The following is a 25,473-nucleotide window of genomic DNA, read 5'->3' as shown; positions in this document are numbered from 1 at the left end:
GGCTGAAACTATTTCTAGACCTTAACCAAAAAAACCCCAAACACTTCATGGAATGTTTTAATATGAAAAACTAAGCAGCTGAGATTCAGGAAATTCTAAGCTAAGATTCCACTAATAACTTTAGCTCTGTACCTCACCATATGTACTGCACCTATAGGACCATGATAAATATTCCAATTACTTTTCAAATGGTTGTAACTATTAAAAATAAGTAATGCATTTTGTACGTCAGCTCCCTTTTCTGCTCTGTGTAGAATATCTAGGGGCATATCCTGAATCGCAGAACGAGGTTTACAGCTAGCGTTGGTAGAGTGGATCTGGGCTAAATGCTTACCTGCTTGTATGTGGATAGTGGGGTTTCTGATGCATATTGAATGAATGAGTAGGTTAAGCATAGCAGTGTTACTCTCCTGTACTGAGAGGATGGGGTTGGGCTTTGTGGCTTATTGCTAAACAGTTGTGGTCCAGGAAATCAAGGTGGACTGTGAGCCCTGGTGGCCAGTGGTGCAGCTGTGGAAGGCAGCAGGGGGGCTTGGAGAATCTGGGATTGTTCCTAAAAATGTCTTCCACTTTGAATTTTAAGGGAGGGAAACAATTCTAAAAATCCTTAGCAATTGGTTTACATCTTAAAGGCCACCTCTGCAAGAGAAAAAGGCTAGAGATTTACTTCTTTAAAAATGCAAGTTTAGTTCTTCATCTACTGAAGAATTTTGTGGAAGTTTTTAAACTCCAAGGAGTTCCTAGAGGTATGGAAAAAAAACTGGAATAACTCAAAAATTAACCCACTAAACTTTACAAGTAGACAGCAGGCTCCCTGAGGAGAATAGGATAAATCAAGTGCGAAGTTTCTGGACCAAGCCATTGTATTTTATTTTATTTTTCTAAGATAGAAGTTGGCTAAAAATGATAGTAAACTTTCAATTAAAACTTTCAGTGCAAACCTCTGATCTTGTTCAAAGTGTTAGATCTGACAGAAACCTCGCCCAAGCAAGAAATTAAAGAAAAATATGGTGTATTTTACTCAGCCCCAGCCTATGCCCCTGTGTTCAAATTCCTCAGAAATAGGTCATGTTTAAAACTCAAGCTTCCAATGGACTTAGGCACTGATCCTACATAAAAGCCCCACACATGTGCTTAACGTGAAACATATGAGTAGTTCGACTGATTTCAATAAAGCTGCCTACATGTGTAAAGCTTGTGCAGGATAAAGATAAAGTTTTGCAGGATTGGGGTGCAAGTCTTCAAAGAGGACAAACACCTTTGACGTGTATCACAGAATATGGTTGAGAAGCAACATACGCTGTTTTATAGTAAAATGTTAACTGCAACATTGGGCAGAGCTCAGCTACGCTAAGTGCTAGGTGCTTTGCAAAGTAAAATAAACACTTCTGCTTTTATTTAGGCTATCTATTCAAATGGCATTTGTTTCAATGGCTGATCCCACAGCCATGTGAGAACATTCAAATATATCTGAATCATACACTCAGATAAACAAGTCTGTTCATCTGAATGTGAGCTCAATCACAGACCCCATTTAAAAGAAGTGCCAGGGCAAAAAAACTCGTTAACTGCAATGGTAGGAATGACGTGGCCAGATCCTCAGCTGGTGTAAATCAGCATACATCCAGTGAAGTCTATGGAGCTCTGTTGAGTTACACCTGCTGAGGATTTGGCCTGAAGTTTCTAAATGCATAGAAGACAGATAATCCAAAGCTAGGGTTCATACAGCGACCGTAACCTGGCCACATTGCACATACAGAGTAAGGCATAAAAGTTCACACAATATAAAGTGATACAAATGTACAAAGAGACAGAGTTACAGTCATTTTGGAAACCTTACATCCAAATTCCTTGACTTGTGCATTAACCATAACCATATTTATGCAAAGTGTTTGTGATGTGATCCCAGGGCAGTTTTTGAAGAGGAAATAATCCTGGTGTACTGACAAATATTCCCTCCCTTGGAAAAACAGTGAATAGACAGTAAACCCTTTACTGCTCCATACAACTGGAGCAGTCAATGAGCTGTAAATCTGTGCAAGGAACTTAGCCAGCATTTAGAGGGTGAATAGCTGCTAAGTGATTAATAAAGAGAAATGAAGGATAATATAGGGTAGATGAAAAGAATTGGGGAAAGTGCAATCAAAGCATTAACACCAGGAAATGTTTGAAACAGACATTGAAATATCCTGTGTAGACATCAGCAAAGGCATTAACACTTATTATTAATAATAATAATTATTATCGTGCAGATATCAAACCATGTTCCATTCAAACAACAGCTTAAACTGGCCCATAAGGTTGTTTGCGCAACAGGAGTGGCATCATCTCTAGACAAATTGACACCTTTCTCCTCATGATTAACAAAGATCATAATAAACACTACAGATTTGCAACAAAATAGAATAATAATTAAAAAAAACCCCAAAAACCCTGCTTGCATCAAACCCTGCTCTTTCAACGAGCAGGAAGCTGGACAATTTCTATTAACCTGTTTGATGGAGCTGAGTACTTATCCCAGCAGCGTTCGAATGAGACAGATTGACTAACATTTTCAAAAGTGACTAGTGACTTTGGCTGCCCAACTTGAAGCACTTTAAATAGGCCTGATTTTCAGGACATTCTGAGCACTCACCCTCTGACAATCAGGTCGCTCGAGGGTATTTCAGGTTGGGCACCCAAAATTTGGGACATTCAAACTCACAAGACACTTATGAAAATTTGATTCTGAATTTCTGGTGGGAGGGAAATGAGGCTCTGGCCAAGTCTAATATTGAGCATAATAAATTCAGATGATAGTTTATACAGCTGTTGAAGGATCTATTTGACAGAAAAAGAGAGGCAAAGTCTCTCCAAATGTGTCATCTGGGAGAACGAAAGACAGGAAAAGGTAGAGGTAACCAGAGTTCAGTGAGCACATGTCCCACGCTGAGGTGTCAGATTGGGAAAGTCTCCTGCAACAGCCAGTCCACAGCCTGTCATTCAGCCTTCACTTGCTAAGAGACTTATGTGATAGTCTTTTCTGTATTGTGGCAGGGCACTTGGATTCAGCCAAAGGGGTCCTCAGTGATCCCCAAGTTCTTAGTTCTAATCAATTAGCCACTGCAAAGCTGGAGAGCATCTTCTTCTTCCGTAACCTCTCCACAACTATCTTGGGGATGACACCTACCCCTTTTCAAGGTGAACATCATTTCCCAGCAGCAGGAGGGCAGCTGTCCTATTTGTCTTTTGCATCCAGCTAAAAATAGAAAGAATGTTCATGGTTCATCAACATGATTCACATGTTCCAGCGTCCATCAGCTCAATTGGTGACACTCACTCAGGCCAACAGGCCAGGGTGAGGAAAAAGTGGGTGCATATCACAATTAATTGGATTTGTTTAATTGAGTTACAGCAGCACAATGGTAACATGAAGGGCTGTTTGCTCTCATGTTACCCTCAAATGGCTTATCAAAAATACCCCCAAAAAATGCTGACAAATGACTAATCATCCCTTCTGTAGACAAATCATAATTAGATGGGGGGAAATGAAACAGCAATGTTAAAATGGGGTCTGAGATCTCCACAGAACATCGTGTCCGTTTACAGCACTTCACTTAAAAATACAGGGCCAAATTCTCTGCTGGTGTAAATGGGCAAAACCATACTGACATCAATGGAGCTGTGCCCATTTACACCAGCAGAGAGTTTGATCCATGCAGTTAAATGCTCCTCTAGACTAAAATAAAATGCTACTATTAATGGTTCCTAGTTAATGTTATTGTAAACTAAAATAATTAATAACTTGATCTTTTATAATATCTCTTCTGAAGATCTCAAAGGACCAACTGTGTCAATGTGACTTCTCAGAGGAGTAAGGGTTTACAGGATTAGGCCCTTAGCATTTCATTAGTGCCAGACTAGACAAATGATTTTACTCCTATTAGTAACTGGGATGACTGCAGAACCTCACTATTTCATACAAATGACTGAGAGCCATTGCGAATGAACTGATTCTGTAAATTAGCAAATAAGAGAACACGCCCATGAAACAGCAAAGATAATACATGATGACACTGATGTACTTGATTTATTTTGGCAATTATAGATTCATTTTATTTATAGTAATACTTCAGAAGGAAATAAAATTACAGTGCCAGATTCTTAGCTGGCACAAAGCAGTTTAGCTCCACTGAATCTCCATTGAAATCAAGAGAGTAAAGTCAATTCACACAAGCTAAGGATCTGACCCACAGTGAATATTTTGTAAAATTAATGAAGTTTAATACTATGAAACTTCACTACAGCCTCTGCTCTGAAAACCGAGAGGAGGAAAAAAGCCACCACTTCTTTGTGTTTTTAATGCGTGCAGTTTAGTTTGGCTCATGTCGGGGTTTTCTCTTGTCATGGGGAGTGATACTTGTAACTTTCCAGTCCTTCAGAATCTCTATAGAACTTTTGCAGTCTGCATCCCAGAGTGCATGTTATTCTGGACTTGGGGTCTGTTGAAGTCAATGGTTTCCATTGGTTTCACTAGGCTTTGGATCAGGTTTGTGATGATTTGTCTCTTAAATGCATCTAACCCTAACCCTTTTGTTTCTTGTGCTCTTCCTAACTGTACATCTATTCGCTCTGATAAACTGATCTCTGACTTAGGCAAGTTTCCATCATCCTCTTCACCTGCAAAGGCTGGAAATGTATTTAACAACCCTCGCTACTTCCTTATCTCATGATATAAACTCTCTGCATTCATTGCTAAATGCCCTAGCGGCTTCTTTGGAATTTGCTCTTGTTCCCTCCCTTGCGTACAGATTGTAGACATGAAGATGGCTGCTATGTGAATTTCTATTCCTATTACCTGTTAGTACTACGATATTTTTTGACACAAAGAATGAAGAGGTTGAGAGACACCAGACCTCCATGAGCCCTTCATACCTTTTCTGCTTCTCTCTGGATTAGCTCCTGCATCTCCTCCTTCCAGCCCATCAGCTCCACAAACTTCTGCACTCCACTGACCACATCTCCCAGCAGGGCCACATCACTGTACTGCGGCTGCCACGCAAATGGTCCCACCAGGTCTCGATTGATCAGCACGCGAGGAATAGAGCTGCGGACGGCATCTGCCAGACTGGCAAAGGGGTGCACCTAAAACAACCCCACCAAGGAGCAAAGAGAAAAAGAGAGCTTCATCCCAGGAGTGGAGGTCAAGAAGGGAGTCCTTATCCTACACAAAGTGAATTCACTGTATTCCACAAACTGAACCTCAGGGACTCAAAATGCAGGGTCTCAGAAGGTTCTACCACACCAGACATCTCAGTCTGACTCTTCTGTACTACACAGACCCTGCGTTTAATAACAAAGTTTACACTGAATCTCGTAACCTGGACAAACTAGCTGAGAGGAATATCCCAGACAAAAGCTATACTGTACCCTCTGCTGGCCTATCACTGAATTGGCAGTGGGTGTCTCTCCAGCAGAGTCCACCCCGTTATTACTCTTACCTCCTCAAGTATCCACAAAACTCATCTCTTCCATGCCAGATGTACATCCCCACATCCTTACCCTGAGCTCTATCGACCTTATCTATCTCCCTTCTGTTTCCCTATATCCATACACATTTCCACAGCATCTGAGCACCCTGCTTCTCACCCTATGTCCTCACATTCTCTTCATTTTCCTGATCCCGGAATTGTCATCCCCCCAATTTCTCTCAACCCCCTGTTCAATTTTGCACTATTTCCTTGAGTCCCGAAGTGTTATGTCCCTATATCTCTCTCATTATCTATGTCACAGACCTCAAGGGAGGTTCCAATGATGAAGAGCACATCTGCCATGGGGAAATCTGTCACATACAGGAAGAACCGGTGTGGAAGCTCCTCTCCAAAGAATACAATGTCAGGTTTGATGAGTCCAGTGCAGACTGGGCAGTGGGGGATCTTGTCTGCCATCACATCTCCCTGACACAAGAAAACCCAACAGCAACCATGGGATTTACCAGGCAGTGCAGCAATTCCACCATCACATCTCCCACCCGTCCCGCAAGCACACGTGGATATGCCATTATATTACATCACAACAAAACAAAAATTTCCCTGAAACAGGAACTTTGTCTCTTGGCCATGAGGACAAGAAAACTGGCCTGCAGGCCCCCTTTGAATTTGCTTCGGATGTCCGTGTTGATGTCCCTGCAATTGCTACTCACTCTGAAGTCCTCACCCGGGTAGGATCTCTGACAGACGGTACACGTGGCAGTGGCAAAGGTGCCATGAGCTTCCACCAACTTATCAGGAGGGATCCCAGCCACTTGAACACAAGATGAAGAGAAGATCAACTCACCACAAGGAAATTTTACCTGCTGGCCCCAAATTCATCTGATGGTGCAACAGCCCCGCTCTTGAATTCCACCACACCTTGTCTTTTCGTTGTACTCCATTAACAAGAGCCTGGAAGGGGATGCTCACCTCTCTCTAGCCCGTCGATGTTCTGGGTGTACAGACGCAGAAGGAGCCCCTTATCGTGCAGGAGTCGCAAGAAGTAATGGGAGTAGTTGGGCCTGTAGTTGCCAGGATACAACTCCTTGGCCAAAGTGAAAAAGGGCTTAGGATTGTGGAAGAAATAGGCAAGTTCAAAGATGGCTTCAGGATAGGGAATGTCATACTGCTGGAGGTTACTGTACAGGCCACTCCCAGGAGACCTGCAGATGGGATCAAGGGGCCTATCAGTCAGAATGCCACAGGAAAATGAACACAGCACAGATGTTTCTAAAGACGCATACCACTAGAGCATGACACATGGCACCTCTAAGAGAGAGAATGGCCAGATTCTGGTGCCCTAATCTGGTTGATTTGTGATACTGAGGCAGGGAAAAGGAGCTTTAAGTGGGCCGCCAAGGATTTCCCTTGTATGTAAGGGGAAACTCACGGCTGATATCAAACTGGCATAACTGCCATTATGCCACCCAATCCCAGATCCCTGGTGTATGAGGCATGTTCAGGATCTGCTAAGGGTAGGAAGGGCCACAGCGAGTGCACTGTACTCCGGTGATGCTAGGCTGGCAGAGTGGCCCCTTTTCCAAATCTGGTTTACACCAGGGCCAGACTGGCTTCTGGACAGCCCCAGAACTGGGGGAGTGCAGAGGTGAAATCAAGCAATGAGCGCAGCTCATCTGGACCTGAGGATCCGGACCAAAGTGTCAAATGGAGTCTGGATTGCTGATGGCAGCACTAATCTTAACTTTGGCATTACCCAAGCAGGCCAGAGAAGGAGAAGCAGCAGACACAGTGGTTTTGAATGAAGTCTTGAATGCCGCTGGCCTGGCACAAACTAGCATTAGTGAGAGAAAGAGAGGAATGGTGAGTGGCAGACCCCAGGTGTTATCTAGGTTTGGGTTATCACCAATTCCAGCTCTGGCATGGCACAGATAAACATCTATGAGAAAGGCAAAGTATTACCTAAAATCTGGGATGCCACTGGGGGTACTGATTCCAGCTCCGGCCATCACCACCACCCGGTGACACTCTTTCTTCTGAATTAATTCCACCACATCCTGCAGGGTAAGCTTCTGGTTCCCACTGCCACCTCCTCCTCTACCAATTCCAAAGATGCCTGTGGCAGCAGTGGATAAGGAGACAGGTCTAGCCCCCTTGATCCTGCTAGGAGCAGAGAGAAAACGCAGAAGGTAACAAAAGGACTCACTCCAGCTGCTCAGATGGAGCAAAACATCCCAAGTTTCCTAGGAAGACAGGAGCTGATCTTTCAAATTGTAGGTTCATGTGCTATTGTTTGGTAATTGAGGGGAGAAAACATAGCAGCAGTTAGTATGAAGACCCCAGGAGCACAATATATGCCTTTTCACTTATAGGCCCTTTCATATGAGGATATCAAAGCACTTGACAGACATTTATTATCTATTATTTTATTGTGGTAGCAGCTAGGAGCCCCAGTCCTGGACCAGGACCCCGTTGTGGTAGGTGCTGCACAAACACGGAACAAAAAATAAGTCTTTCCCCCAGAGATGTTTTCAATTTAAATAAGACATTAAGCATCACAACACCTCTGTGAGTGTACTTGGATGGATAATGGACAAGGCATTGGGATTAAGGGAGCTTTGAATCTGCAAATTAGTATACGATTCCCCTTGGCTAATGCACACGGGCGCCCCTTTTGCATCCTGGTTTGCAACCAGAAAGCACTTAGGATTGCATTTCCGTGCTGCTCTGACAGTGCTGCCTAGTTTGAGGACTGAAGAAACCTCAGCCCTCCCTGACTCCCACCAAGAATTCCCCCTTAGTAGAGTACATGTGCTGATGGCAGACACCTAATGGAATCACTGCTCAGCCTTATGTGCGGAAGAGGGAATAAGAATCTACATCCATCACATGGGAAGAATATTGCCCCAAACAACCTAAGCAAGGTTTGCTCATCCAGGGCACTGACAATGATCAGGGCAAAACCCAGACAGGAGGGCAGAGCCCAGAGGGAGCTGCTGGTCTTGGTGACTCATGGTGGCGGTGATTATTAGGTAACAGAATCACTGAATGTGGCCTCCATGGACATTGTCTTCACAAAAACATGGACTTTGCAGCACAAGACCAGATGTCTCATCTCTAGCAATGGCCAATATTTCTGTTCACAAATCACAAGCCTCTCTGCTATTTGATCCACTCTCAAAGAGTTCCCAGGGCATCAGATACTGCAGCAGCATGGCTAACCAGACAGGGAGCCTGTGCATTTAGATGGTGGACACTGTTCTCAGCTCCAAGCTCTCAGCATTCTCTGCAGTATTTAGTAAATCTAATGATAACAGCCTCAGGTCCTCCTTCCTGGGGTCGGGTGTTTCTGAGACAGTGAGAAAGTCTGATGAGTCCACAAGATAATGGAGCCCTGGTTTGTGGAGGATTGTTGGGATTGTGCTCTAGAGTGACAAGGAACAGCATGAAATGATAAAACAGCTGTACCTCACTCCACAGGCAATTGCCATCTTCTCTCCATGGCATTTCAAAAGCCCTCTCTGCAGGGAAGTTCCACTTGTGGGGATAAAGCCAGATTCCAGAGAAGCTAGGGGAAGATTTCTGCCTCCCATGGAGCCAATGGGCCTCCTAGGATGAGCTCTCTGACTGCATATCCAGAGATTCGTCCATGCTGAAACAAAAGATAACAACTTAGACCAGCTGACAACAGTCCGTTAGAGACGCAGGGCCAGGGGTGACCGATAAAAAGGAATCTATCCAGAATTATGAAAAAAACAGTCAGCTTCGTGCATTTACCAGGAATTATGGCATTACAAGTGACATCACTATTACATGCAGTGTAGTTGTAGCTGTGTTGGTCCCAGGATTTTAGAGAGACATGGTGAGTGAGGTGGTATCTTTTAGTGGACTAACTTCTGTGGGTGAGGGAGACCTGAGGAAGAGCTTTATATGGCTCAAAAGCTTGTCTCTCTCACCAACAGAAGTTAGTTCAGTAAAAAATATTACCTCACCCACCTTGTCTCTCTATCACTCTTACATGTCATCCAAAAGATGGCACCTCCATATTCACAGAGCTTCCTAACACCATACTTGGTACAAGCAAAGCAGGTGGCTTTGGGGTCCCACATGCCATGCAAACTCAGCACCTCAGTGCCTGGCTCTATCACTGAGAAACTCCTGAAAAGCCTGAGACTCAGGCCAAAAGCCCGACACCAGACAGATATGGCTACAGATTTAACGTACATTCTGCCATATAAAGTAGGTCATGTCACTGACATTGATCTCCCCAGCCCTACCTCCAAACTACCAGGAAGCTCACTCACTCCACTCTGCCCCCCTGCCACACTACAGGCTCATTTATTTTGCTCTCCCCAATTGCCTCTGAACTCTGCTGCCCAATCCACTCCAGTCTCCCCCAGTCACCTCTGAACTTTGTCAGCCAACTCACCCTGCCATTCCCCTCCCTCTGATCTTCAGTCTTCCCAAAACCTGCTGTCCCGCTCCCTCTGATAATTTCCTTCCCCCTGAATACACTGTTTACAGAGCAGGTGCTAGGCATAAGCAGACTAAACAATTGCTTAGGGCCCCAAGCAGCTCAAGAGGGGCCTCTATTTGCTTATTATTATTTTCATAAAAACTTGCCTGTTTTATTGTGTGTGAAGGAGACCGAAAAAAGATTCCCGTTTAGGGCCTCCAATAGGCTAGCACTGCCACTGGCTGCTTACCTGTGAATCCCTGAAGACTCGCACCAGGAAACACATTTCCAGTAGCTGGGACTCTGAACAATAACCCCAGGCTCATTCCCCTTCACTTGCACTGTAGCCCAAAGTGGAGACTTATGCCAGGTGGATGAGAAGGAGTGAGGTTGCTGTGGCTGCTTCCCTGTTTTTCTCTTTATACACCCAGGCGACTAAATGCCTTTCTAGCTGCAGGGAGCCTGGCAAGGGGCTGTCACCGTCTCCTGTCTCCCCCTTGGACTTGCTGCACTAATGATCTGGGGCTGGAGAAGGGGGAATCTAGGGCACAGGGCAAAGCAGCACCACTCTGTTTGCTGATGGTGATCCTGAGCCAGGCATAACAGCTGAGAAGGTCTTTACCATAATGTCTGTAATAGAAGAGCCCACAGCAGCTCACACTAGAATAATCATCGCTTGTATTTTTCTAGTAGCTGTCACTTAGCTGTCAGTTATACAAACTGTATAGAGGGATCATACATCTAACCACTGAAATGGAGAAGAGCACAGCAGCCTTCATTCTCTAGCTACACTATGCAACAGTGTTTTTAGGTCAAGGAATGATTAATAGCTTTTCCCATTACTACTGCAGGGGGAAGAGTTGCCAACTCTTAGGATTTTATTGCAAGTCTCACAATAATTGATCAACCCCTGCTGCTGGAGACAAGTGATGAGATGAACGTTCAGCTTTTTTTTCTTTTAAAGTATGTTTCTAGCCCTCTTGGTAGTGGGAAAAAGCTTTAAAATCTGACCTGAGTGCACCCTAAAGGCCCCAAAACCAGAAGTCAACTAAAAAGAAACCTAAATGTTCTTTTTTACTCTCATGATTTTGGGGGCCCAGCTTATGATTTTTGAACATTTAGGGTTGACAATACTAAGTATAGGTCCTGCAAGATGTAATATCCTGGATGGGAAAGTGGCCAGGACATTGTAATTAACACCAAATCTTTCAAAATGTGCCCTGGATCTTTCATGACCATGAGTGCTCTGAACCTTGATGTTATCTAATCTGAAAGGTGACAGTTCCAGCCATGGAGTGCCCTCATACTGTACTATTGGTCACTGTTACTATCATTCAGGTATCAGTGTTACTGTTCCTAATTTAGGTCTGAAATTAGGCAGCCTATTGATCCATTTATCAGTGCCTCAATAGCTCCCCTTGCATTGGTTTCTATCCATGTTATCATCTACTAAAATTACTCAGAGATCCGCAACTGTGATTCTATTGCTGAGCCATTATTGTCTCAATGAAAACCTGTGTATTTAATTATTCCTCCCTATGTGAAATTGCTGAACTTTATTTTACTGATTTTATGCCATTTAAAAAATTTATTTAGCTCTTACTCTATTTTAATTCTGTCATCAACAGTATTTGTTGCCCTTCCAAGAATCTTTGTGTTTGTCCACAGATGTCATGAGTGTACTCTCCCCTCCATCCATTCAGTTGTGAATAAATACACTAGGATTTCCTTCTTTTTAGCAACTAACTATCTCTGTGTGGTCACCTCCCCAACAGCTGGGGAAACATGGGAATTCAAGTAAAAACACTACAATTTGTTTATTTTAATATTACTTCCAATCATCTTCAAGGTGATGGTTGGCCTTCAGAGCAGAGTACCCACTGGACAGGGACAGAAGATAAGAACGTGGTACTCCCGTGTCAGTGCATAAAGTAGTCTGAAAAAAAAATCTGGAAGCAGCAGCTTTGGTAAGACAGCGCGTAAAGTGCACCTGGCAGCAGCCCAGATTTATTTTTTGTAGGGTAGCAGGTCTGTGACCCCTGCACTTACACACTGCATGCACTGGTGGGTGCACCATCCTTCAGGGCTTTTGAGAAACACTGGTTTGCTAAACAGAACCAATGGTCCAGATTACTACACTCGGGATGTGGGGGCCTGGAACAATTTGTATAGTGGGGGTGTTGAGAACCATTAAACCAAACCTGGTATATGATGGAAACCACTTCAAGCTAGGGGGTGCAGTAGCACCCCCAGCATCTATTGGCTACACTCTGGGGGGGAGGGAGGTTAAGGGCGAAGGACTGCACTGTTGAATGCCCTAACGCATGTTTCACTGGGGCAGGAGAGTCCTGAGTCTCGGACCCCAAAGCAGTGTCAGTGAGGTGTCCCTGGCAGGTCTGGGGCGCTCTCAGACATCGGGGCACTAGGACACGACGCCTCCACGCCGTGGTGCTTCGATGCTCCGCGCTGGTTGGGCGGGACACGAGGGCACGGTGGTGGCTGAGGCTGAGGGCACTTTGGGTCGGCGTGAGCCCCTCCGGCCCTGCTTGGTGCTGGGAGGGCAGGTGGGCTGAGAGGGGTGGAGAGGGAAACACCCATGCCCTTGGTTTGTGCTGCCTGTGTCCACCCCCCTGGAGCCCGTGGCACGTTCCCTGGGGCTGGGGAGGGAGGGGGGTGTCAGCCGTCCAAGGCAACTCCCATGAGGCTCGGCGCCCCAGAGACTAGGCCTCTAGGCCACGGCTGTTGCCATGGCCACCAGGGAGCTCCGCGCGCTAGGCCATTTGATCTAGGCCGCGCGGCGGCTCCTCCCCCTCGAGGGCGGGGTTTCGGGGGGATGCACTACGCGGGGCCATACGGTACCCGTCATGCTCCACGCGCCCGGCCGCCCGCCGCGCTTGACAGAGGAGGCGGGGGGGGGGGAGAGTTACCGGAAGTGAGTGTGCATTTCCGGCGGTAGCAGCAGCAGCGGCAGGGCGGCCTGGCCTGGCCTCCTGCTCCTTGGGGTCGCCGCGTCTCGCTCGCTCCCCCCCGCCCCGGTCTCACCCCCCCTTTCCCCGCCCGCCCCCATCATGAAGGACGTGCCGGGCTTCCTGCAGCAGAGCCAGAGCTCCGGGCCGGGCCAGGCCGCCGTGTGGCACCGCTTGGAGGAGCTCTACACCAAGAAGTGAGCGGGGGGGCCCGGGCCCAAGGGAAGCGGGGCGGCGGGGGCTGCTCCTTGGAGGGGGGGGGGCGGCGGCGGCGGCGGTGGTGGTGGTTCCGTCCCCCCCCTCCCCCCCGGCGAGCTGGGAGCAGCAGGCAGTGGGCTGTGCCCCGGTCCTGGGTGGCTCCAGCGCTTTGCATGAGTGCTGCTCCCGTGAGCTGGTATGGGGGGGGGGTCTGACCCTCTTCCGCCAGGAAATCCCCCACATTCTCTTGGGGACCCCCCCCCCACACACAAGGGAGCAAATCTTGCATCTCTGTGCAGACACAGACACATCTCTTCCCCCCCACCCCCCGCCCAAACTCCTGTGTACGTATCTCTGGGGTTAAGCGCAGCATCAGAAATGCCCCTTTGCTCTGACGTGTTCTCTGTAAATGGGTTACAGGCAAGGGTGATGCTCAAGAAATGGTAATAATGCGACCCGGTACTCTTCTGTCAATGTCCTATTGAAAGACATCTTCAACTTAGAAACCACACTTGTCTGATGTCTTTTATCTATAGCAGCTACAAATAACACCTAAGATAATTGTAGTCAATTAGAGATGGTTTTCTCTGCTTTTTCAGTTCTATTTTGTTTCACTGCCTTTCGTAGATAGTTGAATTGTTTCTCTGTTAGTGATTGTCACCTGTTCGTTGGCCTTGTTCAGAGCAACAGCAGAGAGAAACCAATTTTAAAATACAGGAAACTGATTGTTAAAACACAAAATTGACTCTGCTTGAGTAATGGGTGTAGAACATGAAACCATGCTTCAGCTTATTTAAAAAATGATGACAGGGTTTTGAAATAGGCTAGAGTTTGGTGGTTCACCTGTGACTTCTTGCTGCCTGTTTCTTCATGTGTAAGATGAGGAAAGTAATATTTTCCCTTGCAGGATGTTATGGGTGTTGATTCATGCTTCTAATGTGCTTTGAGATCCTTTGAACAAATGCTTTTGTAGAGTATACAGTGTTATGATCCTACCTCTGAAAGCAAGCACTCAGTTTTTACTGCTCTGAATTTCACATGAGGAAAAGGTTGAACAACATATTTTTTAATTGTACTCTGGTCTAGAATAGCTGTCCCTAGCCAGTTGAAGTCTTTAACTTTTCCAGAACTAGTGCTGAATTGAATCCTAAATGACCCTTTATATTATCTTTATGGATTAATTAAAATTAGTTTTATGTTTGCCTCTACATTTCAGTAGGTGTCCAGTCGGATAGCTTTTGCTTGTTGTGTTAATACTTGCTGATGCCACTGCTTTCTTTGTTTTTGGTTGTTGTTTTTTTTTTTTCAGACTTTGGCACCAGCTGACTCTGCAGGTGTTGGACTTTGTGCAAGACCCCTGCTTTGCCAAAGGAGATGGACTCATTAAGGTGAATTGGTTGATTATTCTTAAGCAAGTGTCAGTGCAAAGATGACTGTGTGAGCATTCTTGAGCTGATATAAAATAAGTGTGCAAAGGCCTTGCCAAAGCATTGTGAAATTGGAAAATAAGCTTTAAAACTTCCTAACTGCACACCATCTGTCTGGAAGTATCTGAATATTTTTTGAAAATGTGCAAAAATAGATACAATTTATTAGTATTATAAATTTATGGATTGGATCTTATATGCAGGCTTTGGGCATAATTTGGTCATGTTTTATAACAATTCTAAAGCTTGAAATGAGTTAAATAAAATGATTGTGCTGTAATGTGAGGAATGGAATGAAATGAGTTTCAGTTCTTCAAAGGTCTTAGTCTGGTTCTTTTGTTTTGTTTTTTAAGGCTTTTATTTCGTTTTGGCAACAAAGGGATTAAAAATGTGCGTGTAGAGAGGTTTTCGTGAGAGTTCACAAACTCCGATAACAGTGCTGATTTTATTTCTCTTTCAAGTTAGGTATATTGTCATCTTTAAGAATGCAGCACACAAATATCTGAACTTACATGAATCTAGGTTCTCCTGTGATTCATTTCTGCTCATTTCCCTCTCCTTTGCATTTTTATATCAAATTATTATTCACCAAAAGAACATTGACATCAGTGAGGAAAGCTGTGAACTTTTGGATATGCTCTGCATGTTTAGAGTCTAGTGATGTAAAGAAGTCTGAAAGAGCTAGGCTTCTATTGACTGCATAGATACCTAGTGGAATAGCAGCCCCTCACACCGGAGAGGGGTAAACAGACCTAGTTAACCCCCTCTTGGGTAGAGTCTAGTCTTGTAGCAACTTGTCATGACTTTATTGACTGGTGAATCATTCTCCACAGTTGTGGGTGAAGATCCTGGAGCCTGCTTCCTATAAGATGAGCAATTTTTGGTTTCTGTAGTCTAGTGTCAGTGCATTTTCGACCTTCTCCACCTATGAGTACAAAATTCCTTTGTTTGAAGGAAGAGTTTATGTGCAGTGATGGGCAAGTTGATTGGTTAACTCAAATCAAATATTCTCCTGTCACTAACTGTCTCTCTCAATTTTTTTTACCAACTATAGCTTTATGAGAACTTCATCAGTGAGTTTGAACACAGGTGAGACTGACTAACTCTACATAAGTTTATAGCTTGTGCACTCTTAATTTTAACTGTTCTGATAACATGTTGTTCATTTCAGGGTGAACCCTTTGTCCTTGGTAGAGATCATTCTTCATGTAGTTAGACAAATGACAGGTGAGTAACTTTCCTAGTATATTCATGGTGACTTTTTAGGGCTATTAGGCCTAGGATTTAACTGGCTGATGGCAATAGCTAAGACTTCAGTGTGAAAATGAGTCAGCTGGTTTGCACAATATTGTAAGGAGAAAGCATAAACTCACAGAATTTTACAACTAATGGTGAAATTACTGCTGCAGAGGGGGCCTTGCTGGAGAGATGGCTGATGTATATGGAACCAGATCCTCAGCTGGTGTGAATCAGCATAGGTCACTTATTTCAGTGGAGGTATGAAGGTTTTTACTAGCTGAGAATCTGGCTCTGAGTTCTGTGGAGCTAGGTAAGGTACCTTTTCTTGTGGTACGTTCAAATATTCTGCTTTTTGGATTTTTAATGTGGTTTCCTTCTTGCTCCATGTTAGATCCCAATGTGGCCCTTACTTTCCTGGAAAAAACTCGAGAAAAGGTATTTGTGAAATCCAAGTTTTTTCATTTTGACACAGTTAAGTAAAATGGCTGTATTTGGCATGTACATGTAGGTCTGTGCAGGCAGATATGTTTACATCTGTGTCTATATTGAAAAAGGCACATTCTTCAGTTCATACAATTCTCTGATCAAGCCACCATGAAGTTGGGTGTGGGAACACAGCAAGAAATGAAACCTAACTAAAATAACACTAGTTATGCTTTAAATGCCAGTAGTTGCCTTCTTGGCTGGAACAGTTATGGTTCTCTGACTTGTAATTGTGTTGCGGTTGCAGGTGAAAAGCAGTGATGAGGCCGTGATTCTATGTAAAACAGCCATCGGGGCTCTGAAGTTAAACATTGGGGACCTACAGGTCACAAAGGTGAGATTATGTTGGCACTTAGGTTCTGTCTGAGCACTCTCATTTAATCTGGATGCCCATATATTTCAGCATTTGCTCCGCCTTTAGAGGCAGCCCCTCTCTTTGTATGTCTGCTATTGAACTTTATGAATTAAGTTCCCCTGTAACCTCTCTTAGCCACCATGGGCAGGTCTCCTGGATATCCAGCTCTATTTGGAAGACTGGAAAGTGTTTGCTTAGTTCTGATAACACTGGCTGTTACTTTGTGTTGTTCCTTTAGCTGAGGTGCTAGTGACCTAAACTTCTAGTGCTGGAGGTCTATGACTCTGTCACCATTTTTCTGTGTTTTGGACTGCAGCTTCGGGGTGGTCCTATGAATTTAGCATCATGTATGTGGTTTGGCAAGGAACTAAGAAGTATTGTGTATCCCTTCATTTAGCTTGATTGGACATGTTGGTATTTGTTTGTTTGCGGGTTTTTTTTTTTTTTTTTTTTGCTTACTGATCTTTATTATAACTGGGGTTGGAGAGTTTGGGTAAGAGGAACCCACTTTGATAGATAATTCTTCCAAGGGAGGTTTGTGGAATTTCCATTACTGGATGTTTTTGAGAACAGATTGCACAAGTGCTGTCAGGGATGGTCTTAAGTTTACTTGATCTGGCCTCAGCATGGATGGCTGGATTTGAAGACTTCTCGAGGTCTCTTCCAGCACTACATTTCTATAATAGGCAAAGTTATGATTCATTATTTTCACCAAGGTGAGCTGAATGGAGATCTCAGTTGTTCACATTCTAGTATTAGTGGAAATATGAAGTTTTGAAGGTCATGAGGTGCATTCGCAGATCAGTGTTTGTAAATATGGAAGAGATTTTTGGTAGGAAGCGAGTTGTCTTGCTTTGTTTCAAATGCTGTTACTAATGTTTTCAGCTGCACTCTCATCTGATTCGTTCTGGATGGGTTTTTTGTACCAAATGTGTGAATTTAATTTGTGATACGCTTTACCTTGCAAGACTGACTAAAATAGATGAGGAAAGTACAGTGTGTGTATAAAATGTCTATATGTTAAGAGCCTGCCTCCCACCTTTCTCTAGGAGACAATAGAGGATGTTGAGGAGATGCTGAACAATCTCCCTGGGGTGACATCTGTTCATAGCCGTTTCTACGACCTTTCCAGCAAGTACTACCAGACAATTGGGAACCATGCCTCTTACTATAAGGACGCACTGAGGTTCCTGGGCTGTATCGATGTCAAGGATCTGCCAGGTAAGTCTGCCTCTTTATGTCAGGTATCAGGAACTGCAGTTCCCATGTTCATTCAGACCTGGCCTACTCCACCAGTGTAGTCTAGCTGTGGGCACTGAGGGAAATTTAGGTTTCCTCAACATTGTTGATTTATATAACTCTGCCATTATTCTGGTAGAGTCCACCCAGAGAGATGAATTTTGTTTGTTCATTCATCTCAGGGCTCTGCTGCCCAAGATGTTTAGGGATTAGGTTTAGGGCCGCTTTGTCGGTAAGGTAGGGGAGAGTAAATGATAGTTTCCCAACTCTTCTGATCTCCTTTGTGTAGTTGATATGGTTGAAGATACGTGATAGCATTCCTCTGCATTTCCACCTTGGGGGGGCCTCTGCTGCAAGTAGATCAGTGACCTCCAGTAATTCGGACCACTCAGACTGCGGCTGAGTGGATTTCTGTCATACACGGGTTTTTGCAGCATCCAGTATTGGCAGGGCATTGCATTTCACTTGAATTAAGATTAGATTTGATCAGGTTTACAGTCTTGAGTTAAAGTGGAGGTGAGGATGACAAAATCAGAAGGTGGTGATATAAATATACTGAAAAGGAAGGAGCAGTAGGGTCGAAGCTGTCACTTTATCCACAATGTTCTGCCTTGCAGTATCAGAGCAACAGGAGAGAGCCTTTACGTTGGGGCTGGCAGGACTCCTAGGAGAAGGAGTTTATAACTTTGGGGAGCTGGTAAGTAGATTCTGGGTTGTCAGCTGTTGAGTAGTGGAAATTGGTTATAGCCTGTCAATAACACTGTCCTGCCTGATTTATTACAGCTCATGCATCCTGTGTTGGAGTCCTTGAGAAATACAGACAGACAGTGGCTGATTGATACACTTTATGCCTTCAATAGTGGCAATGTAGAGAAATTCCAGGCTCTGAAGACAGCCTGGGGACAGCAGGTGAGGAGTGAGGTGGGAAACACAACATGACTTCATGGTGCCCTGGTATACGCACAGACATCTGCTAGAATACAAAAATACTGTAGGAGTATAAAGGGGCAGAGTTAAGGATAATATAGAACCCATAACTCTGGTTTCCCTGACTTCAGTCTATGTAAAATCTCAACCATAACATTTTAAACTGCACTTTCCCATCAGAACTTTATTATATTAAAATAAATAAATGAAAGGAAATATAAAGGGTGGAAGAAGGAGAAGAAAGAGCCATCTGTATCCAAGGAAATGAGAACAGAAGACTTCATGGGGTTTGCTAGGTCTCTTGCTGTGCCTCTCTAACTCTACTTGGGGTGCACTTAAGTATTATTCTGAAGGCACTATGGAAAACACATTCCTGAAACACACTGGAGAGTAATGACTTTCTATATTAATATTTCAGTGATTATTCAGGAAGCTAAGATTCCTGAGAGTCGTTGCCGTATTGATATAGTCCACCTAGACAGCCCTTAGTTAAGGACCATGATTTTACATATCAGGCAGAGGATGGTATTTAATAGTACATCACCTCCTTGATAGTGCTATGTGGAGTGTTCAGCCGGTGTTGGGTTTGAATCCAAGGCTTTTTGGCACAGAAGCAAGACAAGGGAGAGGGTAGTTACCCTCTGTGCGGCCCATTTCTAGTGCATGGGATATGACTTTAAAAAAAATAAAATAAAATAAAGAAATGGGAGGGGGAAAAAAAAAAAAAAGTTTATTCATAGAGCTTAATGTTTTTGTTCTCTCACAGCCAGACCTGGCTGCGAATGAAGCACTTCTCCTGCAGAAGATCCAGCTGCTTTGCCTCATGGAGGTAAGCTGCTAGTTGAAACCCTGATAGGGCATCCCCCTTGTCAGTTGTATGGCTCTGGAAGGTGGCACCGCAATTAATTTTCCTGTAGTGTCCAAGTAGATTCTGTTTGTGAGTTGAGAGCTGTGTGCATGGTGCTTTCAGTTCACTGATAATTTATATAGTTGCTTTTTAGATATAAATCACTAATCGTGGCACTACATGATTTTGCCTATTGGTGATGCCCAAAGACAAGTGCTGCTGGAGAAAAGTGCCAATGAATACTAGTAAGAGACAGCAAGAGCCAAAAATGTAATGTTTCCAAAGACAGTGCCTGAAGGGTTGGCTCTTAAAGTATGTCCCAACATAACTTTAAAACTGCCTAAAGAACAGCCCAAGTTCTAGCCTCAAGTGGATATGTGTTGAAAACCCTATCCCTACAAGGAAATCCTTTAAAGTCTAAGACACAGAAATGCTTGTCCTGGAATTCCTTCTATATACAAGTCCCAGCTGCAGTTTTGGTAGAATGGCTTAAATAAGCTCTGTCGGTCTGAAGTATAATTGTTTTACACATGGAGTGCTTCATTATGAGATGGTCTTGTGAGCCTTAAGCACTTTCAGTTGTGCCAATAACATGATATGCATGGAGAATTTCAGTCATCAGGATTAGAATCTACTTTGTCTTTGAGGGATTGTTTCCTAGGGATCCTGCTGTTTGGAGTGGTAGGTGGGGGAAATTGAACGCTACTTACATTAGCATCTTCAATAAAGAAGTCTTTTTTAAAAAATAGAGGGAGAACTAGCTGCTGTTGGCTCTTGTTGTCAGAGCCTCTGATTTTTCACAGGTAGAGATCAGGTTTGAGTCTGAGGGTTGTGGACACTGGAATAAAAGATGTGTGGTATGACTGTGGATGGCCCAGCTCAGCTAATTTGGGCTAAAAATTGCTGTGTAGATGTTTGGCCTGACACTGGAGTCTGGGCGCTGGGACCTTCCCACCTTCCAGGATCCTAGAGCTTGAACCCCAGCCAAAGCCTGAACATCTGCACAGCAATTTTACAGCATTAAAGCCTAAGCCCCTGGAACTGAAGTAAGCTGAACTGGACCAGCCGTGGGTGTTTAATTGCTGTATAAACATACCGTGTGGCTTCTGGAACACAATCCTAGGAAGACTCTATACACCTTGGGAGAGGAAGTCTTAAGAGTGCTGATTTTCTGCTTGTCTTTAGATGACTTTCACCCGACCAGCCAATCACAGACAGCTCACTTTTGAAGAGATTGCTAAAAGTGCCAAAGTCACAGTGAATGAGGTGAGTTATGTTAATGTTTTAATTGAGCTGATGATGATAATAAGTAACTTGAATGTGAGGTTCCTAACAGCATCTGCTGAACAGATTCACTTCTATATGTTGTAAAATAATGGGAGGAAAAAATTCACTGCGTTAATGTTTGTTAGGGGATTAACTGTGAAGAATCCTCTGGCTGTAGAAGAGGAATAAATTGCCATCTCCTGCCCTATGTTTCCGATACATGTGGCCCTCATGTTTCTTGGTAGAACAAGCTTGCACAGTATGAAAACATCTGGATCCACAGAAATTAAAAAAGTGCTGCCTAATTGGTCAGAGTGATCTGTCATGAAAATAGTTGCTTTGTGCCACTCTTCAATTTCATTTTGTGGTGTGGCAAACAGTAGTTTAATGACTGGGTTTAAGATCACTCAATTTAAAAGAATTGGAAGTCTTTGGGAAAAGTGAGTGGTTCTTAATTCCTTTCTCCCTACCTTCAGGTGGAACTGCTGGTGATGAAGGCTCTCTCAGTAGGGTTGGTAAAGGGCAGTATTGATGAAGTGGATAAGAGAGTGCACATGACATGGGTCCAACCGCGTGTGCTGGATTTACAGCAGGTAATAACTGAAATACTTAACCAGTGGTAATTCACTTTCCTCTCTATCTGTGATTGGCCTGAATACTGACATGAGAGTTGTTAATGAGATTATAATTCTCAGACCTTGGCCCTGCCCATGTCTTGCGGTGGTATGGAGAAGTTAGCAAAGGTTCCACTTTCAAAAGGAAAGCACTATTTGAAAAGTTCTCCTATAGTGTTCACCCTTCACAAAATAACAAGATCTTGGTTTCAGCCAAGATAACCATAACAGTGCTCTGCAATTGCTACTCGCAAACCTTCCTTGGGAACATGATGGATGAAGTGTGTCTGAGATTCTGAGACTTGGGCCATGCAAAAAATAGGCGCATCACAGATGCGCACTTGTATTAATATATGTATATAAATTTACAAAGCCTTAGGTTAATGTAACATTTAAATTTAATGAAATGAAAACTTAAAGTTCCAGGTTAATAACTATGCCATGTTGCACATCCTGTGTATCTGAGATCTTACATTTCACAGGAATTAACTTTGGAAGAAAGGTTAAGACTTAAATAATCTCCCAGTGGTGGTACCTCATCACTGGAGCCTATAAGATATTAGAACATGCTATAGATAACAATCCTGCCTTAGGAGGTGGATGGCTAGAAGACCTTGTGTCTGTACCATCCCTTACTTCCATGATTTATCAGTTTTTCCCATAACGAACATGTAACAAGAAAGTTAAGAACTCTTTGAATAGTTTCTTCCAGATGTAAAAATATTTAATCCATGAAAAACACTTGTCGTGGGAGAGGAAGATAATGTTTGACTTTGCTTTGAGCGAAGCTGAAATGCACATTGCTGTCCTAATGACACAACATTGCAGCTGACAGACTGCTTCATTTTACAAAACTTAAAATGATTCTCCCTTAAAATTGCCTCCCTCTATTTGTTTTCTAAAAGCTTTCTCAGAAACCCAAATACTTAGATTCTTGAGTTCCTATCACACCACACCTTGAGGTTGTTTGTGATCTTAATGTCCCGTGTTGAATTGGTTTACTCTTGCTAATGCTTTTCCTGTGGCCCTGCCTCTAATTAGCCATGTCGGCTTTCATGTTCCACCTTTAAATGCAGTGGATGTGATGTGAAATCTTCTGCTTCAAATAAGTTGATTTTAGTGTGCAGCATGCCCACTGTCACTCCAGTGCCCATTCATGGGGTGGTGCAATTACTTTTCCCCTTCAGTGTCTCAGCTCCTAAAGCTTTTGTGAATTTGCTTTCCAGATCAAGGGGATGAAGGACCGTCTAGAATTCTGGTGCACAGATGTAAGAAGCATGGAAATGCTGGTGGAACATCAAGCCCACGATATCCTAACATAGAAGATCATGCACTGCCTGAGTGAATAACTCTTGCTGCTGCTGAAACTGGTGGTGCTTAGACCACTGACTCTGTACAGAATTATATTAAAGGGGGGCTAGGGGAGATGGGGAAGACCTACTTTTTGATGCTTGTACAGAGGAGAAGTGGCCTTTACTGTGTAACCCTTTGGTGCTTAAATCAGGAATTCCCTGTGCGCCAATTGTCTACTAGCACTGACCATAGGAGCTCCCATCCTACTGTCATCAAGGGGGTAAGGGCTCCATAATGGTGGTTGAATCAGTCTTAGTGTCAAACTATTGCATGGAGGGTACTGCTGGCTACATGGTAGAGTCATTAGCCCAGTAGTTGGCTGCTTCTGTCCTAAACTGTGCTAGAGAGAGATGCCATATTTCTGCTATCAGGCATTGTTGATGTGGTGGTTAGAGTCAAAGGAGCATGGCCTTCTCCCCTGTAGCCCCTGCTCCCAACAGTTCAAAGGCAGCATTACCAAGACCATCTACCCCCAGTTGGCAGTAGAGGGAGCTGCTCGCTCCATCAATGGGTTTCCCAGGAATAAAATTAATTTAGTGCATTTGCTTTTTTTATCCTTTTTGGGTTTATTTTTGTCTTTAATGAACACTTTATTCTGAAGTGTGGTGCAGCAGTATTGCTGGAATAAACTTCTCTGCCTTCCCTCTTCTACGGTTCTGTTCACGTGCTCTTACTCTATTCTTGGGTTGTGTCCTGTTTAAAGGGGAACTGACATACTTTTCGAAATCTAATTGAATAACTTAAGATCTTACACAGCATTCAGAGGTAGTCTTAATTACAGATCAATACAGCTTAACAATGAATTGTAATATGGGTGACTGCCAAGAGCAGCATTTGAGGTTCTGTCTGTGAAACTGACACATTTCCCAATATCTCTGATTTTCTCACCCTTACTTACGTGGGGTAGCAACTTACTGTGAGGAAGGGAGACAGAACCAAGCTGCAGATAATGAAAGCTTTTCTAACAGAGCTTAAAGCTTCATTGCTTTGGTTTAGTCTGCCTGTGTATTCTGGCACTTCCCATGGCTCTTATGCCAGTTTTTAGTTGAATATTCTTTCAGTTCAATTATGTAGTCACTCTTCCATGGTATCACTTGTAGTGTGGCCAGTTTGGGTCTTTCAGGAACATAGATTTCTTTCATCTACCAAGGAGAGAAACCTAGTAAAGGAGCCATCTATTTGAAAAACACCTTTCTTGGGAGGAGTTGGAAAAGGGCAAAAGAGTCAGCTGCTTCTTCAGCTGGCGGAACGAATAGACCAATTCTGTGGGTGGGTACAGGCTCCACATCAAGAAGAGGGTTGCCTTCTGCCCTAGGCTATAATGGGACAAGCACCAAAGGAAAGGTTCTGGGTGAGCATAAACACTCATCAGGATGTTATCCAAGCAGGACTTTAATCTCTGCTAGGTAACTGGTGCTCTTTTGGGTATGGGACTGATGTCAGTGATTGCCTCTGCAGACAGCAATGGGGGCCCCCTTCCCACCCATCAGTTGGGCAGATGGTGTCATGATGAAAAATAAACTGTTGTGACAAACTTCCAGTAAGCTTTATAAAGTTTGTTTTAAACAAGATCTCATACTTATATTCTTGCACATGTGCTTGGGACAGTGTCCTAGGATTGGCTTATTCTGAAAGCTGACATGCTATTCACTAGTACTTGTACCAATAGTTTGTCAAAGTACACATCTGATTTCTTCATTGAGGTAAGGTTCCCGCCATCACTAGGATTTCCCACTGTTGTAGTTCTGCATCTGCTCTTTAGGTCTTTCCTCACACTCATGACAAGCACACCACAAAAGAGGTTGCATGTTATCAGTGCAGGAATGATGAACTGAGGTAGAGAAAATCTGAGGGTGTGAGACTTGGTTAGATGTAGTCAACCTACACTAGTTTCATCTATGGAATTTATAGGTGATTATAAAATGACTTAATCCTTTTTATTCTCCCACCTCCATGCTTGGCTCAGTGATCTTGTCTGACAGGGAATTCCTGCGTAAATAGCATTTCCTTCTTTATAGGTTCTAAATTTTGTTTTAATTTCATCGAGTGCCCTCTTGTTCTGAAATAGCATTCCAAGGGGAGCAGTGGGGGGCAAAAAACCTAGCTGGCTTCAAAACAGCTTGATAAATTTATGGAGGGGATGCTATGGTGAGTGATCTTTGGCTACTTGTGGTAGATATGCCAATGGCCTGTGATGGGATGTTAGATGAGGTGAGTTCTTAGTTATTACAGAGAATTCTTTCTTGGGTGTCTGGCTGGTGAGTCTTGCCCACATGCTCAGGGTTTAACTGATCACCATATTTGGGGTCAGGAAGGAATTTTCCCCCAGGGCAGATTGGGTTTGCTTGGCACTAATTTCCCCCGATTCCCCTTTAGTTTCTCCCCCTTCTCCCATAAAATAGCTAGACACAGGGCCTAGATCCACAAAAGTATTTAGGTCTAGTATTTAGTATGATTGCAGTGGAAGTTAGGAGCCTATATAGCTTTGTGCATTTTGGCCAATGGGCCTGATTTTTCAGGCATACAGCACCTACATCCCCAGTGAAAGTCAGTGTGAACTGTGGATGCGCAGCACTTCTGAGAAGCAGTCCCACTTAACAGCTTTCCAGTCCTACCGCTGAGAGGGTATGTCTTC

At 43.8% G+C, this 25,473-nt stretch overlaps 2 protein-coding genes across 4 annotated transcripts; one reads left to right on the top strand and one right to left on the bottom strand.

Annotated features, from left to right (window-relative positions):
* Positions 1–83: 83 nt before the first annotated feature.
* Positions 84–10,399, bottom strand: SIRT3 (sirtuin 3). Of its 3 annotated transcripts, none has more exons than XM_067543652.1 (8): positions 10,175–10,399; positions 8,937–9,120; positions 7,431–7,631; positions 6,441–6,673; positions 6,182–6,282; positions 5,775–5,936; positions 4,915–5,124; positions 84–3,238 (listed from the first exon to the last, which is right to left on the bottom strand). In XM_067543652.1, exons 1-8 carry the CDS (start codon positions 10,248–10,250, stop codon positions 3,218–3,220), a joined length of 1,188 nt encoding a protein of 395 aa, XP_067399753.1. In that variant the 5' UTR covers positions 10,251–10,399; the 3' UTR covers positions 84–3,217. The 3 variants fall into 3 exon arrangements, with proteins under 3 accessions (XP_067399753.1, XP_067399754.1, XP_067399755.1); XM_067543653.1 differs by having other exon boundaries at positions 7,431–7,628; XM_067543654.1 differs by lacking the exons at positions 7,431–7,631; positions 8,937–9,120; positions 10,175–10,399 and having other exon boundaries at positions 6,196–6,282; positions 6,441–6,568.
* Positions 10,400–12,855: 2,456 nt separating this feature from the next.
* On the top strand, positions 12,856–23,486 carry PSMD13 (proteasome 26S subunit, non-ATPase 13). Its single transcript, XM_067543649.1, has 13 exons — positions 12,856–13,087; positions 14,398–14,476; positions 15,570–15,604; positions 15,687–15,742; positions 16,146–16,189; positions 16,485–16,571; positions 17,642–17,813; positions 18,449–18,528; positions 18,615–18,740; positions 19,525–19,587; positions 20,791–20,871; positions 21,348–21,464; positions 22,712–23,486. The coding sequence occupies exons 1-13, from the start codon at positions 12,993–12,995 to the stop codon at positions 22,805–22,807; spliced, it is 1,131 nt and encodes a 376-aa protein (XP_067399750.1). The 5' UTR covers positions 12,856–12,992; the 3' UTR covers positions 22,808–23,486.
* The last annotated feature ends 1,987 nt before the right edge of the window (positions 23,487–25,473 follow it).

The sequence above is a fragment of the Emydura macquarii genome, unplaced genomic scaffold (genome assembly GCF_026122565.2).
Source record: "Emydura macquarii macquarii isolate MOO-44397 ecotype Brisbane River unplaced genomic scaffold, CSIRO-AGI_Emac_v2 contig_960, whole genome shotgun sequence".
NCBI lineage: Eukaryota > Metazoa > Chordata > Testudines > Chelidae > Emydura > Emydura macquarii.
This window is presented reverse-complemented; position numbering and strand designations above follow the sequence as displayed.

What these genes read in the sequence shown, in the direction of transcription:
- PSMD13 (XM_067543649.1), top strand. Translation starts at nt 12,993, where the DNA reads ATGAAGGACGTGCCGGGCTTCCTGCAGCAGAGCCAGAGCTCCGGGCCG. An exon ending in GGGACCTACAGGTCACAAAG is followed by an intron (nt 16,572 to 17,641) that starts GTGAGATTATGT and finishes ACCTTTCTCTAG; the next exon opens with GAGACAATAGAGGATGTTGA. An exon ending in CCAAAGTCACAGTGAATGAG is followed by an intron (nt 20,872 to 21,347) that starts GTGAGTTATGTT and finishes CCCTACCTTCAG; the next exon opens with GTGGAACTGCTGGTGATGAA.
- SIRT3 (XM_067543652.1), bottom strand. Translation starts at nt 10,250, where the DNA reads ATGAGCCTGGGGTTATTGTTCAGAGTCCCAGCTACTGGAAATGTGTTT. An exon ending in GCAATTGCCTGTGGAGTGAG is followed by an intron (nt 7,632 to 8,936) that starts GTACAGCTGTTT and finishes CTCTGCTCCTAG; the next exon opens with CAGGATCAAGGGGGCTAGAC. An exon ending in CATCGACGGGCTAGAGAGAG is followed by an intron (nt 6,283 to 6,440) that starts GTGAGCATCCCC and finishes CTTGTGTTCAAG; the next exon opens with TGGCTGGGATCCCTCCTGAT.